Source organism: Pholcus phalangioides, unplaced genomic scaffold, assembly GCF_987345545.1.
Source record: "Pholcus phalangioides strain wild (caught in Gottingen) unplaced genomic scaffold, Ppha-v1.0 ptg000039l_1, whole genome shotgun sequence".
Classification (NCBI taxonomy): domain Eukaryota; kingdom Metazoa; phylum Arthropoda; class Arachnida; order Araneae; family Pholcidae; genus Pholcus; species Pholcus phalangioides.
Window position 1 is genome coordinate 21,643,976 of NW_028301625.1, and position 17,532 is coordinate 21,661,507.

Sequence of the window (17,532 nt, forward strand, 5' to 3'; positions counted from 1 at the left end):
AGTGAAATTCATCAAACTTACTGAGATGATTGATGGTTATGCATAATTACCAACCTATCACAATTACCACAACAGTCTGATTGTTTCACCTCAACGTTGTAAGTATAATCAGACGAGTATCGTTATCAATAATGTTTTAAAGGAATGACACGAGTCAAATTAAAAGAGAAATGTGAACGTTTTTGTTGGGTTTTTTTTTTCAATGTATTTTAATAATCATTCATCACAGTTTTACAAAACGATCGATAAACACTGAAAGACACGAGCAATGATTGAAAACAAGAGGCATCCTAAACACCGGCGGCACATCGAAACGTTTTCAACAGCAACAGTTGAGAAAGAAACAGCCTTTCTGGCAGTCTTATCGCTTCCGCTAACTCATTTGCCTTTGTCCAAACCCTCTAAAGGTCTGAGATGGTCGGATAGACAACTCCGATTTCTGCTGCCGAGAGTAACACTCGAAGCAACTTGAAGCTGGTGACAGGCATTGTCCCCCGTGATGTTGATGACTTCCACAAACCTCGGGACATGGGAAGCGTTCGAGCGGATGAATGATGGCCTTCTTATTTCCGCCCTTGAGCACGTGCTGAACGATCCACACTTTTTTGAATACCCCCTATTCACTCGAACCTTTTCAGATGAGCAGCAATTGTTTGAGCTATTTGAAGTAGGTGATTGCGCAAAATTATATACAGAAGGAATGTCTGTGTTCATGACCAAATTGTTGCGTTTGTGACGTATTTCACGAACCCCTTTGAGATTTCCGTAACCTTATTCTGACGACGTTTTGTTCACGTTAGAACCATATTATTGATGGAAATCGTTATAATGTCGTTTATCTTGTTGAGTTGACTAAAATTTAATGGATGTCCTAAGAATGTAAACATACTTTCCTTTTGTGATTTCTTTTGGATTAGCTGGTGTGATCATTCGCCGGGTATTGCTGAATGCAGTTCCAGTTGTACGTTTGCTAACAACTAGATTGTTTCTATATCTAGTGATCTCTTTTAACATTTCGTCACTTTCGTTTCTGCAAAAATTTTATTTCTTTATCGGCTCGATTTCAATATTTTGTAGATATTCGTTTCTAGAGCTAGAATCTATCTATAAAATCTTTTTTCTTTTCGACCCTTCCTTTCAGTAATCATGCTTTTAGACCAGCAGTTCTATGATTTAGAATCTAGATGATAAGCAGATCATGACTATGACTAGCTATGTAAGACTAGACTTTTCGCATAATCATCCCGATGGCAAAGCAGGGAGTAAACGCGCTTGTACCCAGCGCGACCATGATAATCGAGAGATATATACCCATCGTAATGCGATGACACTAAACTACACAAGTTGTATGAATGGTAATTTTAGAATCCCCTAGTAAAATTTCACCGGCGAACTCTTTCTCCATCGTCTGTTTTTTTTGGGTGTTTAATACACAACCATACACAATATTCAAATGTTATAATGAAAACTCTAAAAACATAAAGCTACCACAGAATTTCATCAAAGACAAAAAGACAATTCCAACAACTCCAAACTTCGAACAACACTAGAAATTAGACAGATACTAACTTATCAATCTGCTATCTCTCCTCAAACAAAACACCTCACTTATATATTACTTTCAACAAATACGAACGTTAAATCCATCTAAAAGTAAATACTAAACACTCACATTGCACTACTTCATGCCTCCAACGTAACAAACTGTCGCTTTCACATGGTATACTCGCCCCTACAGCCCGTGTTGTTCGATGAAACAGTTTTATTTCAGAAGTGCTGGAATCCATTTGGAAAGGTTTAGAACGATTAATCAAATTTCGTGGACTTTGAGAATAAATTATTGTAAATTTTCAGTTGATATTTTTGATGCGTGAATATATAATTACAATACGTGCATGGTGAATGAGTCGTATTGGCCGAAAGAAAAAAATCATTGAAACCATGGTTTTAAGTTGAAAGTAATAAATGTTTTTGTCTGTAATCCAAACCAAATGGATTCCCGAACTTGCGTAAGGGTGGGTGTTCTGATTGCTAGCTTTTATACAAGCTCGGAATGTAACCAGCTGGTATCGGTAGCAGCTGGGGACGGGTTATCATATCGTCGTTCGAGTTGATCTCGAAGCTCCGAAAGTGTTTGGAGCAACAGAAGCCTTCGGAATTGCACAAGCTCCCGACGCAGTACGATCTGTTCCTCTCTTCTAGCAATTTCTTCAACTCGTGCTTCTCGCATTCTCCTATCGACAAGTTGTCTCTCAGCTCGAAGACGTTGTACTTTGTCCTGTAGTAATTCTTTGTTCTCCTTGGTTATGCTGGGGCGACGCGTGGCAGTCGCCGTTTCTGACAGAGGAGTGGTACTGCAGCTGCTACTGTTGTCGCGGTCGCTTCCGCAGGCCGAGTCTGCTTGAGGGCTACCAGTATCCGGGGCCGCTTCGGCCGGCGGTAGGCGGTCATCTTGCCCATCTGAATTTTCATCATCCTCGGCATAATCTTCCGAATACGCCTCGTCGCTGCTTTCGTCCGCCGCGGCAAGACTCGTGCTGACCTCTCGGAAATCCATCCAAGCGCTGCGCGGAATAGGACGGCAGTAAGTGGCTGGACAATAAGGGCGATCCTCAGAAACAGCCGGGCTTGGCTTCCTTACTGCGGATCGCTCTAATGTCACACGAGGTAGACGCGGATTTACTAAGGGGCTCCGACCAGCTCCTCGAAAGGCGCTCCATGGCTCATCCCATACGCTACCACTAGACTGACTACCAAATCCGCTTCCCGAAACCGATTCCAAACTCTCTGAGCCTATTGAAGATGAAGCCCTTCGACGTCCCCATCCAGTTTCGCCAGAACTACGTGGTGAGGGTAACCATGGATTTGTTCGGATTCGGCTGCGCTGACGGGGTGAATCTACAGATGACATTCCTCCTGGAGATGGATGAGGTGATGGCTCTTGGAATGTGTTAGCCCTTACATACTGTGGTTGTTGATAGCCATGAGTATTGCGAATACGAACAGAAAGTGGTGTTGCTGGACCTCCAATCGATGCATGAGGAGAGGGGGGATGTTTGATACGTCTAGGAGTATTACCCGCCGAGCGCGGCAGCAAGATGTCATTTCCAATAGGCTCGACTTTGTGCAGCGGTGTGCTCGGATTACTTTCATCTCTTCGTCTAGGAACATCAGGTCCAACGTTTATGGTAAGTTTTCCTTCTGTTCCATCTTTTTCCTTTTTTGCCTTACGCCGCGAACGTCCTATGTGTACTTCTACCCATCGGATAAGTTTCATTTTGGAAAGGTCTGGTTATTACCGTAAGACCTAAAATGAGAAGAATGAAAAGAACGGGAACAATATTAAGATGCATTCGAATTGTCAACAAAAGACCATTAAATACTACATCTTGGTATAGTACAGAATAGACAAAGGTACGTATATAATATTTAGCTTTTAAAGAAATAGTCATTGTGCTGAATAAATGAACGTCAGAACTCTACCGCCGGACTTATTCCGTTTTGCTGCGATTACTTCCACGAGCCCAGCTTCGTGGTATAGTCTCGAACAAAATAGTCATTGCTGGAAGACGTTTCTTAGAAAACATCGAATAACTTAACGGATAAAAATTTTCGCTTTATCCATTTACTGCTTTTAGGGAACACATGGAAAACCATAGACTAACAAAATCTTGCTCATGCATTTCTCACAAGCCGTCGTTTTCAATAGTACCTCGAATGCAACTAAAATTCTCGAAAAACGTTTAGATGCAACATGATAAAATGTCTCAACTTGCGTGGATAACAAATCTGAAAAGGAATATAATTAATTAAAAAAACACAAACCGTTTCACATCTTGTGATAATTAGAGGATGTTTCTGATAAATTAGTCTCTCGAAATATTATTTTTAATATAATCACGAGGTGTAAATAAACTTCATTTGATATGAATGCATGACACCGTGAGTATCAATTAATGAAAGATTTATTAGTGTACCGCATAAAATGTGTGCATTAAATAACGAACAAATAAGGAATTTATGATAGTGTTGTCATTTACTTCAATGAAGATGTTAAATTATGAGATGAAATACGTTCAGCCACAAATCCCTAGACTAGAAGGATAATTATACAGCAGCGACATCATACGGAGCTTCAGTATTAAAACAAAACTTAGCGAGAAACATGAAAGCCCAAAAGGCATTAGATCATTTATTACGGCACGTTGATTACCAGGCTAATCTCTAGGGTTCTCTGTGATTAATGATCCAGAAACTCCTTAGAAAAACAGTATTTTTGTGGAAACGAAACTGCTAATAATATTTACTGAATTAGAAAAATCTGAATTTAAAATTTAAATCCGGCAGAATAAAAAGGTGAAAATGGTCGGCATTAGCCGTTTTAGCCATTAATATTAGCTGAAGTTAATTATATAGTACATTAAAGGTATTTTTTAACGAGTAAATATGAATCAATCTTTCTCAATCGATAATTAATGAGAAATGTAGAGTATCATCATCTAGTGTTAGGTAATATCTTGAAATGCTTTTGGTGATTAAGATGTGTCTCTCTCGTAATCGCTTTCCGTAATAGTATAGAATCATAATACAGTATGCGTGAAAAAATTCCGATACTTGACATCATCGAAAAAAATAATTTTTTGTAAAAACGGCACCTTTGATCACTGTAGTCCGGCACAATTATATCACTGTAGTTCCTGTTGGTATCCCCAAAGGCAATAATAGCTAGAAGCTTAACTGGTTTGGTTAGTCTAGAACTTGTAAAAATCAAGAGCTTTCACTTTTTTAGTGATGTTTATTTTCATTCTCATGAATTACATAGCATTACACAAATTGATGAAAATTCATTCCTTGTTTGAATCGGGAACATGCTGTAAAATGTAAATTAATGATTTCTTTAATCGGAACTGATGAAATCTCTGAGCTGCAGATTGGAAATTAAATCGTCGTTGAACAGTGGACGAAAAGACAGAATACACGAAAATTCTTGACTATTGGGCCATGACCAATTACTTTCTAATGTTCCACTCACAACAGCGACGGTCATTTTCAGAAATATTCATGCATCGTGTCTGAAAATTTTCATCGCAGTGTTACTGGTGATACGCAAAACAGCGATTTTCTCGGATCATGGCTAAATAGTCTTGGAATTTTACGTACCAAGTTTCAACAGATGAAAATACTGTACTTAGAAGCCATTTTTAAGCCAATATGGGTCGTGTGTGCAATTTTATGCAAATTTTTTTTGGTTAATTGTAATTTCAAATTTTAGAAATGATACACTTACATATTTTGTCATTATTTTTTTTATCTGAATGGCAATTTCTTGCCTCGGTTTACAAGGACGGCTCGACAAAAAATCTCTACCCGTACGGGTCCATGTTTTTTGTACAACAAATTTTTTTTTCGCTTTTTCAACTCGGATTTTGTCCCTCATAGATAAGTGCCCCGTTACGGCTGCATAGGTCGCACGGTCCAAGAGCCACTGTTTGATTCTTATTGAGAGAAGTACTGATATTTTATAAGATGCTGATATATAGACTTTTAACCACGCTTCATCTAACTCTAGTCTCCATGAGTTTAAAGATAATTTCAAGTAAACACAGTATTGTTTTTTTTTTTATTTCTTAATGTATAAAATAAAAATATAATATGTAAAATGTATATTATATGACCTTTTTAAATATCTTTTACTTACGAAACTACTAAAATAATATATACTGAGTCACATAAAACATGTGGATTACATATTTTCGATTTACAAATCCAATAAAATAAGAAAGTTGAAATTTTAATCATTTGCCAGTTTAGAAATTACTATTAGCTGAAGTTAATTATACACACATTAAAGGTATTTTTAACGAGTAAATCAACTAAGTCTTTTGCAATCAATAATTAGTGAGAAATGTAGAGTATTATCATCTTTCCGCAATAGTAGCCGAGTACTGTATACAGGGTAATTAAAAAAGACGGGCCAAACGCGTTGGGAGGTAGTATATAGTATACCCTTACCCCCCTCTCCTCTCCAGAAGTACACATATGTGTATCTTCATTTTTAACAGTTATTAATGTTTTAAATGGTTTTAATGATTCCTGTAACAAGTTAAGACTTGAGATATGCGTAATGGTAACTCAAATGGTCTGATCGACATACATATATTATACACACCGCCTTAATTAAGAAATTAATTTTTTATCAAAAAATAAAAAAAACAAACAAAGAGCGTACAGTAAACACAAATGAATCGAAAAAAAATTTTAATGGTTAGTTTTGGCTCAGGTTTGAACAGGATATACCAGAACAAACATTTGTCGTCATAGTTTACCGGGTAATGAAGAAATGAAACGTAAAGGTGCTACAGGCACTTATTTGGGACAACTCAGCAAACTTGGAAGAGTCATTCTGTATGTGATTTTTATGGTTGAAGAAGCAGAAGTTCCGATCACACGTATGCAATTTTTTTGGGGGAAGAAGAACACTTATACATATTTTCGCGATGTCGAATGTACAGTGTTATAAAAAGCTGTTCAGTTTGCAGAGAGTTCACCGCTGCGAGACGTGCATTCAGGTTGGCGGTGGTGTTTTTTGCCATTCTTGTAATTGGCTCTTTCGAGCCATTCATTATATTAAATGTCATTTTGTAATTTCTAAGACATTCTTGTGTTTTCACCCCACCTCATCGATTTCATCACCATCGGGTGCCTTCAAGAACATTTGTGATCAGGCGAACCATGACGATAGATGTATGGTTTGGTGTGCACTACACGCACACACGTGCACACACATACACATCACATCACAGCGCAAGAAAATGGTGGATGAGATAGACGCATGCTTCTGCAGTGCTATCGAAAAGCTCACAAAAATAAGTGAAATAAGCGCAAGAGATCTTAAACATTCTACAAGTGATTAGTGAGCTAAACGGAATTCAAAATGAGTATAAAACAAAAATAAGCAACCACACACACACCACACCACACAGCACACCACATCACATCACACACACACACACACACACACACAGCACGCCACATCACATCACACACACACACACACACACACACACACACACACACACAGCACGCCACATCACATCACATCACACACCACACCACATCACATCACACAACACACACACGCGTCATTGGCTCTTCTCACCTTGACCCATCTTTTTTTTGATTCACTCTGTATATGCGTAAAAAAAATTCCGGCACTCAAATTTTCATTCCCGCATATGCTAGATTTCGAATGAATTTGTGATACAATTTTTGAAACTCCAGTTGTTAAAGAATGTATTGAACTGAGACTCCTCAGAGGAAACTCAACTAATGAACCATTAAGCAACCCAAACAAAGCTGCAAGTGAAGAACCTCTCAGTTGAGTTCCTACTTCAGAAAGAGGGAGTCCTCCCCACTTTTGGATTCCATAAGAGAATAGGACACTGATGATTTTGCCTGTGAATGATTTATCTCGGGCGTCCTTCTGATTAATTGCTCAATAGAATCTTTCGAGGCAGTAATCATTACGCGGTTCAGTAGCCACCGCTTTTAAACCTCATTCTTCGCCTTTGTCCAAGAGAGAGTTCCATCGTCAGGGAACTGGCCCCAAAGCAATTCTGTTCTTCCCCCAACTGTGATGGCAGCTCGGTTTTAATTCTCTTCAGATACCATGAAATTGCATTCCTCCTCCTCCTTCCAATCAGTTTGCTATAGAATGATGTGTGTTCAAGAATGACAGCCATCTTTTCCCCCCCATCTAGTCCAGTATCTCACTTATCGATTCAACAACGCAATTTTCTATTTCTGTACCTACTTTGGAACACGGTTCGAAAAAATTAAGTAATATGTTCGATATCAAGGGGCATCTAAACTAAATCTGATTTATTCAAGTGAATCCATTAGTATTTCAGATAAAAATACCGCACTTTGAGTACATAGATGCGAATAAGTTTTTGTTTTGGGATCTATAATTGACGATTGAAGCTTTGTGTTAATTTCTCTGTAATCAAATGAGAGTTTAGATACTTGACTCAGTTGGATATGCATTAAGTTTCTTAATGACTTGAAAATGATTTATTTTTGGCATCAAAAATAAATAATGTCTTAATACCGATTAATGTACACGCCGTGTGTTTTTCTCTTCCATCACTTTATATTTAGAAATGGGGATCAAATGTTTACCCGTGATAAAAGTAGAATCTTATAATAATCCCAAGAGAGGAATGGCCATTATTGAGTAGATATAGGAATTGACTGTTTTTATTAAGGACGCGAGAAAAATTTTCAAAATTTGTTGCCCAGTGTTATAATACATTAGACATATTGAAGGTATTTTTTAACGAGTGAATCAATTAAATCTTTTGCAATCAATAATTAATGAAAATTGTAGAGTATCATTGTCTAAAGCTAGGTAGTATCCTGAAATGCTTTAGTAATGAAGATGTGCTTCATAATAGCTTTTCGCAATAGTAGCGAAATACCATATACAGGGTGATTAAAGAAAAAGATGGACCAAACGTTGAAAGGTGGCAGCATAGCGGCTTCGCTCCAACCGATTTTTATCGGTTTTATTTTATGTTTGAGATGGTGTACCAATAAAAGTAACTTTATTATATACAAATAAGTGTATTACTTCATTTTTATCGATTTTAATGATTGTTTTTTAAGTACCTAACTCGAATCGTCCCAGTAAAGATAGGGAGACAAATTATTTAATTAAGAAATTAATTTTTTTTTCAAAAAAATGCTTGTAAGAGCATTTTGAAATACAACTAACAAAAATCAATCGAAAATTTTGTTTTAATAGTTCGATATCAAGAGGCATCTAAACCATATCTGAATCATTCGATCATTCCATTAACATTTCACTTATAAATATTACACTTTGAATAAATAGATACGAATAAGTTTTTGTTTTGGGATCTATAATTGACAATTTTGAGCGTCGTGTTGATTTCTTTGGAATTTCTCAAAAATGAGACTTTAGATACTCAACTCAGTTGGATGCATTAAGTTTCCTAATGACTTGCAAATGATTTATTTTTGGCATTAAAAATAAATAATGTCTTAATACCCATTAACGTACATGCCGTGTGTTTCTCTCTTCCATCACTTTATGTTTAGAAATGGGAATCAAATGTTTACTCGTGATAAAAGTAGAATCTTATAATAATTCCAAGAGGGGAATGGCCATTATTGAGCAATCGATATCTCTCTTTCTCCATTGCGAAGGTAAATCACGGACACATACCACTGAAAATAGATATCGTGAGTTTTCTGGTTATATTGGGCAATTATTTGGGAACGACTTGGCAGTTTCTGGAACGGTGGGAGCCATGGCTGGCATCTATCGGTAATCAATAAGGCTTCGTTATTGGAAATGTATCCGTTTATTTTATTTATTTATCCTTATCTGTCGGTTCAATAGCTCCTGCTGTCAACAAAATTTCTGACTCTCTCTTCTCTATACGTTTTTTACTCTTACGTATGGCGTTTCTTTACCTTTCATTTATTACCTTGTCTTTGTTGCGACTGGAACTTTTTAAATGGGAAATGATAAATGATGTTTGTGGAAGGATTTTTTTTCTGATGGGGGGGGGGGGAATCATTAATGGAGTTTTTTTAATATTTTTATGTTCATGGTGGAGGTAGAGCGAATCCCTTTTTTGACATTTTTTTTATCCCTCGCACAAAAGAGCTAATGTTTGCTGGAAAACTGCGTGGAAAGTGAATTTTGACAAAGAAAATGATATTGAACAAGACGTTAAATAATATAACACGAATTTAAAGCTCAAAATTTCCAATATTTTCAAAAACCTTAGCTCTAATCTTTTAGTGAAAAATTCCACTTTTCTGGAAAGAAGTTCGCTGAATAGTGATAAAAATATTTATTTTCAACTAACTCATTGTTAAGCATTTTTCATATTTTTCGTAATTTGTAGATAAAAATTTAGTATTTGTCTTAGAGTAGGTCTCTCTCATTGCATCGTATCTAGATTATTGAATGGTGTTGTTATTGTGAGGTGATGACATCGCAGACCGGTTCGCTATAAATGCGTGTCTCTGAAATCGCACTCACAATATTAAAAGTGTATTTCGTATTTGTAAACTATTATTAAAAATTAAAACTTATGCAGCGATGATGGCTTGATGGGTGCACTGATTGGCAGAATTAGTCAACTGTTTGAGCTCGAATCTTCAGGCTGGGTGCACTTTGGTTAGACAAGACAAGACAGCTAGGCACAAGCTTAGTAATTGTTGTTCACGTTGATTTGTATGGCGCAAAGTTTCAGTTTGTATATGACTAACCGGTGTGCGTTGCGCCATAAAAATCAACATGACCAACAATGACTAAGCTTGTCCAAAGCTGTCTCATCTTGTCTAACCACTCTGCGCCAGCCTGAATTTTATCCCACTCTTTGGACGCTGAAGTTTAAGGATTTGAGTTCTCATTCAATAGAGTCTCAGTACAATCTCATTAGGTTATTCTTGATTTATTTGCTTCAATTACGTGGCTTATTCAATCACTCATGTTTGAGATGGTGCACCAATATAAGTAACTTTATTATATACAAATAAGTGTACTACGAATCGTGTATGCAGGGCCCGACGTTGACTTGAGGTGATCCGGGTCAAAGTAGAAACTAAACTAAGTCATACGACTTGGGTCGACTACATTTTCTCAGTCAGGGAATATATGTAGTTTAAAATCTAAAAAAAGCATGGAAATCAGACTTAACATGTATGAAACATCTAATCGTTGCCAAAATAACATTTTTATCTCAGTCCAGTACATATAGAAAATATGTCATCTTGAATTCTAGACTTGAAATTGGATTAAAATCTTAGTGTAATAAATAGCAATGATTGTTTATAATGAAAGAATATTCAGTTTGATAATGACTTAAGTCTTTCTTTCATTTAGCTAGTTTATTTTTATTGACTTTGCGGTGATACATTATTCTGGAATACAATAACAAAAGTCATAAAATAAGTACGTGTATATTGCTATCCTACACCTATCAAGTTTCTGAAAGAGTACTACATCGTGCACAAATGCTTACGCAATTTATGAACTTCACTAGTTGTGACGAATTTCAACGACATAACCAAACACGCTAATCAAGTCCCTCCATCCTATGACTCAATGAAAACTAAATAATTAGCACAACGAACAATCGGTTGGTTATACTTATTCTTTTTGACAAACGATGATTTTAAACCCCGATCTTGTGGTAGGACAAACAAATTCTCAATTTGTTTTTATTTTAAAATTCAATGTATAACTCGCCATCAAAATAAAGAAAAATAACAAAAAGAAAGTAAATAAATCATTTCGTAAAAGGCGTATCTTCAAATTCGGGAAAGAAAATTTTCACACATTAGAAAAATACTTCATTGAAACCAAACCTCCTGAAAAGGATACATATACAGTCAGGAAAACTAATGCATTTCTTGCTTGAAACATTCTTGCCCCGGGGTTTGCGATAAAATTACTAGAATCCGGTTTGAAAGAAGGTACGTGACATTTGGGATGAGCGCCAACAATATTTCAAATTCTTCAGACACACTCACTTGTCAACTCAGCATTTATTGTGAAGGAAAGTCCTGAGAAATTCCTTCAAATTAATTAAACTAAGGACAGAGAGAAGTTTGGAATTTTTTTCCTATATAGAAAAAAACGTAGAAAATATTTATTTATTCTATTCCTGTAGTAAAATCTCTACATCAAAAATCAATTTATTGTTTTTTAATGATTTTGAAACTCGCGTGTTTTACGAACATTCTCTTAACTTTGAAAATATAAAAACCTTATGAGAATTAGAGTAGATTAATTTTATTTTAAAATAATTTGGGTAGGCCGCAAGTTTTGACGTGAATACGTTCATTGGGGTTTGAATCGCGTGGTCGATAATGACATAATTTAATTGGTATCATCTAATTTGTCCTTGAAATTGCTAACAGACAATACCAATGTCGTCTATACGCGTTAGATATAGTGCCCGAGATATAGTGTAAAATAATTTCAGTACGAAAGCGGACCACAAACCTGGTGCCCAGACCAGAAGATGTATTGAAATCAGAGGGTATCATTGGATTTGCCTGAACAAGATCTACCCTGAGACATCAAAAACACTAAACTGAATACTTCTTAAGATATGAGCGTTTAAATAATTTCGTTACATAACTTTTTGCGAATTCACCCAGTATCATCAAATGATTTAAAACAGACGCATTCACTTCAAAATATTAGAAACATATCATAGTAATGATATACGGGAGTAACTAACTCCACGTAAAAACTTTTCCACGTAAAAAAGTATGTTCAGATGAACCTTTTCCACATGGAGAAAGTATGACAGGAAATGTCACCAGAACGTGATAGAAAGTAATGTTCGCCAGTGACCTAAGTGGGCAATCTGCTGTAACCTGTCAACACTGGTGTACAAGGAGGATCGAATACATAGCTCCATGTGTGGTGTATGAAACACCAGTTGTCTTTGAAATGAAGCTCGTAGCAAGAATAGTCATTTGACACCGGCGATGGAAATGTTCTAAACACCTAGAGTTTTGTGGATATCAGAAGTGGCGATGAGAGAGAGAGAGATACGATTCTTACCATGGGTTCATTTCAGGGACAACTGACATTTTGTACACCATCACTTTCAAATATCCCAACACTGTTCCCATCAACCTTCAGATGACATTCTCTCCTCAAAAGTTTACGTGGAAGTATGAACCTCGCTTTTTGTATACACAGTAAATAAAGTAGTATTTATTTCTGTATATGCAGGGTGATTTCTTAATTCCCCTTTTTTGCCGCATTTTACTGGCGAACCGTTGATCCTAGAGGCGTACTTCCAATTAGAAAAATTATCGAAATAATGTGTAGAACTCAAATATGACACTCATGTTGCCATTATTAATTATCAAGGTTAAATTGAGGGTTTCTTGACCCTCGTCCAAGCAACAAAATGTAGAGATAGTTTAAGTCAAAACTCAGTTTTAAATGAACAGAAACATGAGTCAACTTATAACGAATTAATAGATTAGTACGCGCTGAGTCATTTAAGAAATACATCCATACGAAAAAATCATGTAAAAAAGAATAAGCATGGCATTCATCTTTAAGACTTATCATAACCACTATTGCTGTTTTCGTGTGTCTAGAATAAAGTAGGAAATAGTCATCCATGTGTGTTAACACATTTAAAAATTTCTCTTTTAGAAAAACAGTCTAATTATTCTCACATTGTTAAACCAAATATTTACAGATTGACATATATTAAGGTCTCGGAGGTCTTGACACCCTTAAGATGGCTTAGCGACCGCTAAAGTCGATTTTTCAGAAATGACTTTGAAAAATATTCTATGTTAACGCAAATATCAAATGCAAAAAATTTTGCATCAATCCTTGAATCAATTTTCAAATGAAAAAATGAAAAAAAATTTCTCGCGAATGTGATTTTCTGAAATTCCAGTTTTTGAGCTTGTCCGTAAGATTAAAAAAGAACAGTGCGTGGAAAATTCTGAAATTCGTAGGAATACTTATACGACATGTGTTAGTAAAAATAAACCTCGAGCTTGGACCATTTCTTAGAATTTTATGAATTTTAAAACTTTCAAAACAAAGATAAATTTCAAAAATTTGAAAATTCAACATTTTTTTAAAAATACTTCCCGTCGATCAATTGCTAAGTCGGAGGTTCATTTTACACGTGTTGAATAAACATTTCTACAGAATTACAGAGTTTTTGGTGCAGTAGTTTTTTTTTTTTAATTTTACACATATGCTGCAAACACTTCAGAAATTCGATCTGATAAAACACGTTCAAAGTGAGTTTCTTGAATACTTTTATATTTTTCATCCATTACTTCTTTCTTCATTTTGGAAAGAACCAACTTGCAATTGAATGAAATAATTTTTAAAGTCATCGACATATAGAGGTCTTGACACCCCTTAAGGTGACTCTAATTGCCTTCAAATGACGAATTTCACAAGAAGTTTTGACATAATTTGTATGTGTTCGTATGAAAGTGCAGTTACTTTAGAATACAAAATTGTTTCATTTTCATCATCATCAAAGGATCATGTTCCCACATCATCCAAGCAAAGTTAATTTCAATTAAGCAAAATGACTCTTTAATGATATTAGTTTCAAAAAAAAAATTTGAATGCGTTTTCTGAAGATTTGTTTCTCTCTCTCTCTCTCTCTTGCTTTTTCACTTCACAAAAAACTTGAATTTTTCAAAATATTTCTATGAAACTTTCCCACTGTATTAAAAAGTAAGTGGTATGTTATGTTTTAAACTTTTTGATTTACATAATTTTGGATTGAGAATATCGAGTATTTTTTACGAGAAAAATGTGTTTTCTCACGTAAACAATCACATCTCAAAAGTTTTTTTATGGTATTCTAAAACTTTAAGTTCATTGCACGGAACAATGTCATAGCTATAACCTGTGTGAGTGATGATACAAGCAGTAGTTTTTAGTGTACAATGTCTGGTGGAAGTACTGAAAATATGCTAATTTTACATATAAAATTACCAATAAAAATTTTTTTGCCAAAATAATCATGAAATAACATTTATTTTCTTGATTTTACACTATATCTAAACCAAAACCACGTTCGTTTTATCAAAAATGACTAAAAAAATGCCCGAAGGCAGGCAGTCTCCTTAAGGGGTCTTATACCTTTTAACATGGTGAAAAGTTATGCTCCAATAGAAATACCATTAAAAAATACTATTTAACCATTGATTTATTTCAAATTTTTTGCACATGCTTTGATTGTATGCGCTGTCCCATGTCAGTATAAAGTATTACATATCTCTGATACTTAATTTTTTGTAAATTTTCAAAAAAATGTATTAAAAACAGTTTGCGCGCATGATGAAGTACCATGACATCAAATGTAATTGAATAAAAATTTATTCAAAATAAAAAAAAACTGTTCAATTCATGAAATGAAGCAAAAGTTTGAGATTTCATTGACTCAATCTCATTCAAAATTAAATTTTAAATTTTTTGAAACTTAAAATAAAAATTTAAATTTTAAAATTTAATTTTAAGTAAGATTGAGTCAATGAAATCTCAGACTTTTGCTTCATTTAATGAACTAAATAGTTTCCTTTATTGTGAATCAATTTTTATTCAACTACACTGGTGTCAGGATATTTTATTACGCGCACAAGCGTTTTTAATGCCTTTCTTCGAAAATTAACAAAAAATTAGGTATCAGAGATTTACAAAACTTTATACTGGCATAGAATCGCACATACAATCAAGAATGTGTAAAAAGTTTGAAAGAAACCAATGATATTTGTATTAGAGCACAGTTTCTCACCATGTTAAAAAATATGAGACCATGTCATCTAATCTCAAGTCAGCAATGTTGTCTGATGGTATCAGATGTGACATTGATAAAAACAAAAAGCCCTTGATATGATAAAACTGACAACCATATAGTCCATTGCAGACAGTTTAGGAAAAGATGTTTGATAAAAGTATGGAAATATTGCGCAAAAACTTACCCGCCAACAAGAATAGTTTTCAAACTCTCATGTGTTCTTGGTATTGCAAGTGTTCCGGGATACGTGTGTTCGGTGTGGTTGGCGTCCGTTCCGTCGTCAGCGTCAGGTGGCCATGCGGCGTCCGTCCGACGTGCTGCAGGGCCACCGTTTTTCCAAGGGACGATTGGTGGTTGTGACTATCCGTCGGTGCGTTTTACATCCGTCACGCTGCTCCCTCTTTTGGCAAAAGGGATGCCGGAGATTCAAGGAAAAGAGCCAGAGAAACGCTTGGGATGCGGAGTCCTACCACTCAGTAGCCCGAGGGAGGGCAACAACAGCCGCTTCCTATCGATCGTTTCGAAATGTGGATGAGAGGAAGGTGTCCAACCAATGGAAGACTGTAAAAGCGTGTGGAGGGAGTTGGATCCCGGTCTCCCAAGAACTGAGAAAGAGAGAGCGAGAGACTTCTGATGGAAATGCTAGTCTTCGTCGTCGTCCAACTTATACCAATATCTGTAGTCTCGGCGGAAATGGAGAACGTACACGGGAATGCAGTGGTGATTTGGGGGCGACGGTATATTAGGGTGAATATTATATTCGGAAGGGAGACCAGGAGATGGAGGATCATGAGGTTGGCACGAACGCATGTCATTTCTATTACCATACACATGAGCCTACTTCTTCGAAAAAGAAAAAAAAAAAAGCACGTGCTGTCTCTCTTCACACATCACACAACCCAATAGATGTGAAACCATAAACATGTATGGAAGGTGTTAAAAAGTAACGGCACTTTTTCAGGCTAACTAATGATTTCCTGACTTGCTGTACTTTTTCCAAACTTTTATACAAGAAGGGATATTATAGCTTCGTATCAACCCCCCGTTCTTTCCTGCCATTGCCATGGAATTGCTGTCCGATAACGGCAAAAATCGCTACCAGAATGCTCGAACAACCTCTATTAAGGATGCAAAAGTTGCCATTTTTTCGAACTCTGTCAACATTAGATACTAATAGCTTTGTCGGGCTTCTTTTATGAGTATCGTTTATGTTATTAAAAAACCTACTGGTTTTTTTTTTCACTTCTGTTGATCATGTTATCAATGCGATGTGCCAAACACATTATCTTTTAAATTGTTCGTAAAGATGGCGGTCATCAACTGAAAGTAGCTCGTGGTATTAGATAATTAGATTCTTTTTCATTTTAATTGCGAATAGTGATTTTTTTTCATCAGGCTCTCATTTTTAACGTTAGTAGAAAAGCTTTGATCAGTTAATTCTACCAATTCATCCTATGGTTTATAATCAGTGAACTTTCTCTACTGATTTATAGTTATAATATGGCTTTTATAGTAATGGAGGATATGGTATTTTAATGAGCGTAATATCTATCAGTCTGGAGAAGTTTAATGCGGTCGTGAGAGAGAAAAAAATGGTAGCCATTTTTTGTCTCAAAACAAAGGTTACAATTAAAGCCAATCTAACCGTAATCAGTCTAATTGAGCTGTGTTTCTTCGGTTTTATCCCTATGTTTATTTGTCAAATGCATTTGAATCAGAAAAAGACGCATGTATACCGGGTGTTTCACGAAGAGTTCCCGAAAGGAATAAAAAATGTATGGTCGAGTCTGAAATAGAAGTTAAATATGAAAAATGATCCGCAAAAAAGAGGGAATATATATTAAAAATAAATCTCTGTAACATAATTAACCCTCTATAGTTCGCCCCCATGAAAACGTATTAAATTTAAAGATTTTTTTTTAGAAAATGCAGATGTAAATGTGTATGAGTAATGTTGACATATTTTTAATTGAAACACTGCATCAGCACAGCAATTCAATTTATTAGAGTGGATTTTTTAATTAGCTAAAATGGTTAATTAAGGGAAAATATACAGTTTGCCTTGATTTTAATGTTATTTATATACAAATTGCTAGAAAAAATGTTATGAACTTACGTAAAAAGTTGAATTTTATTTCCGATCCCCTCAATTTTTGGTATGATTTTATAAATCTTTGAA

At 35.5% G+C, this 17,532-nt stretch overlaps 1 protein-coding gene across 1 annotated transcript; it reads right to left on the minus strand.

The window, feature by feature from the left end:
* Positions 1-200: 200 nt before the first annotated feature.
* LOC149065695 (uncharacterized) lies at positions 201-15,792 on the minus strand. Its single transcript, XM_089253900.1, has 2 exons — positions 15,538-15,792; positions 201-3,307 (listed from the first exon to the last, which is right to left on the minus strand). Exon 2 carries the CDS (start codon positions 3,275-3,277, stop codon positions 2,039-2,041), a length of 1,239 nt encoding a protein of 412 aa, XP_089110026.1. The 5' UTR covers positions 3,278-3,307; positions 15,538-15,792; the 3' UTR covers positions 201-2,038.
* Between the last annotated feature and the right edge of the window lie 1,740 nt (positions 15,793-17,532).

Excerpts from the sequence above, each read along its gene's own strand:
- LOC149065695 (XM_089253900.1), bottom strand. The coding sequence starts at position 3,277 with ATGAAACTTATCCGATGGGTAGAAGTACACATAGGACGTTCGCGGCGT.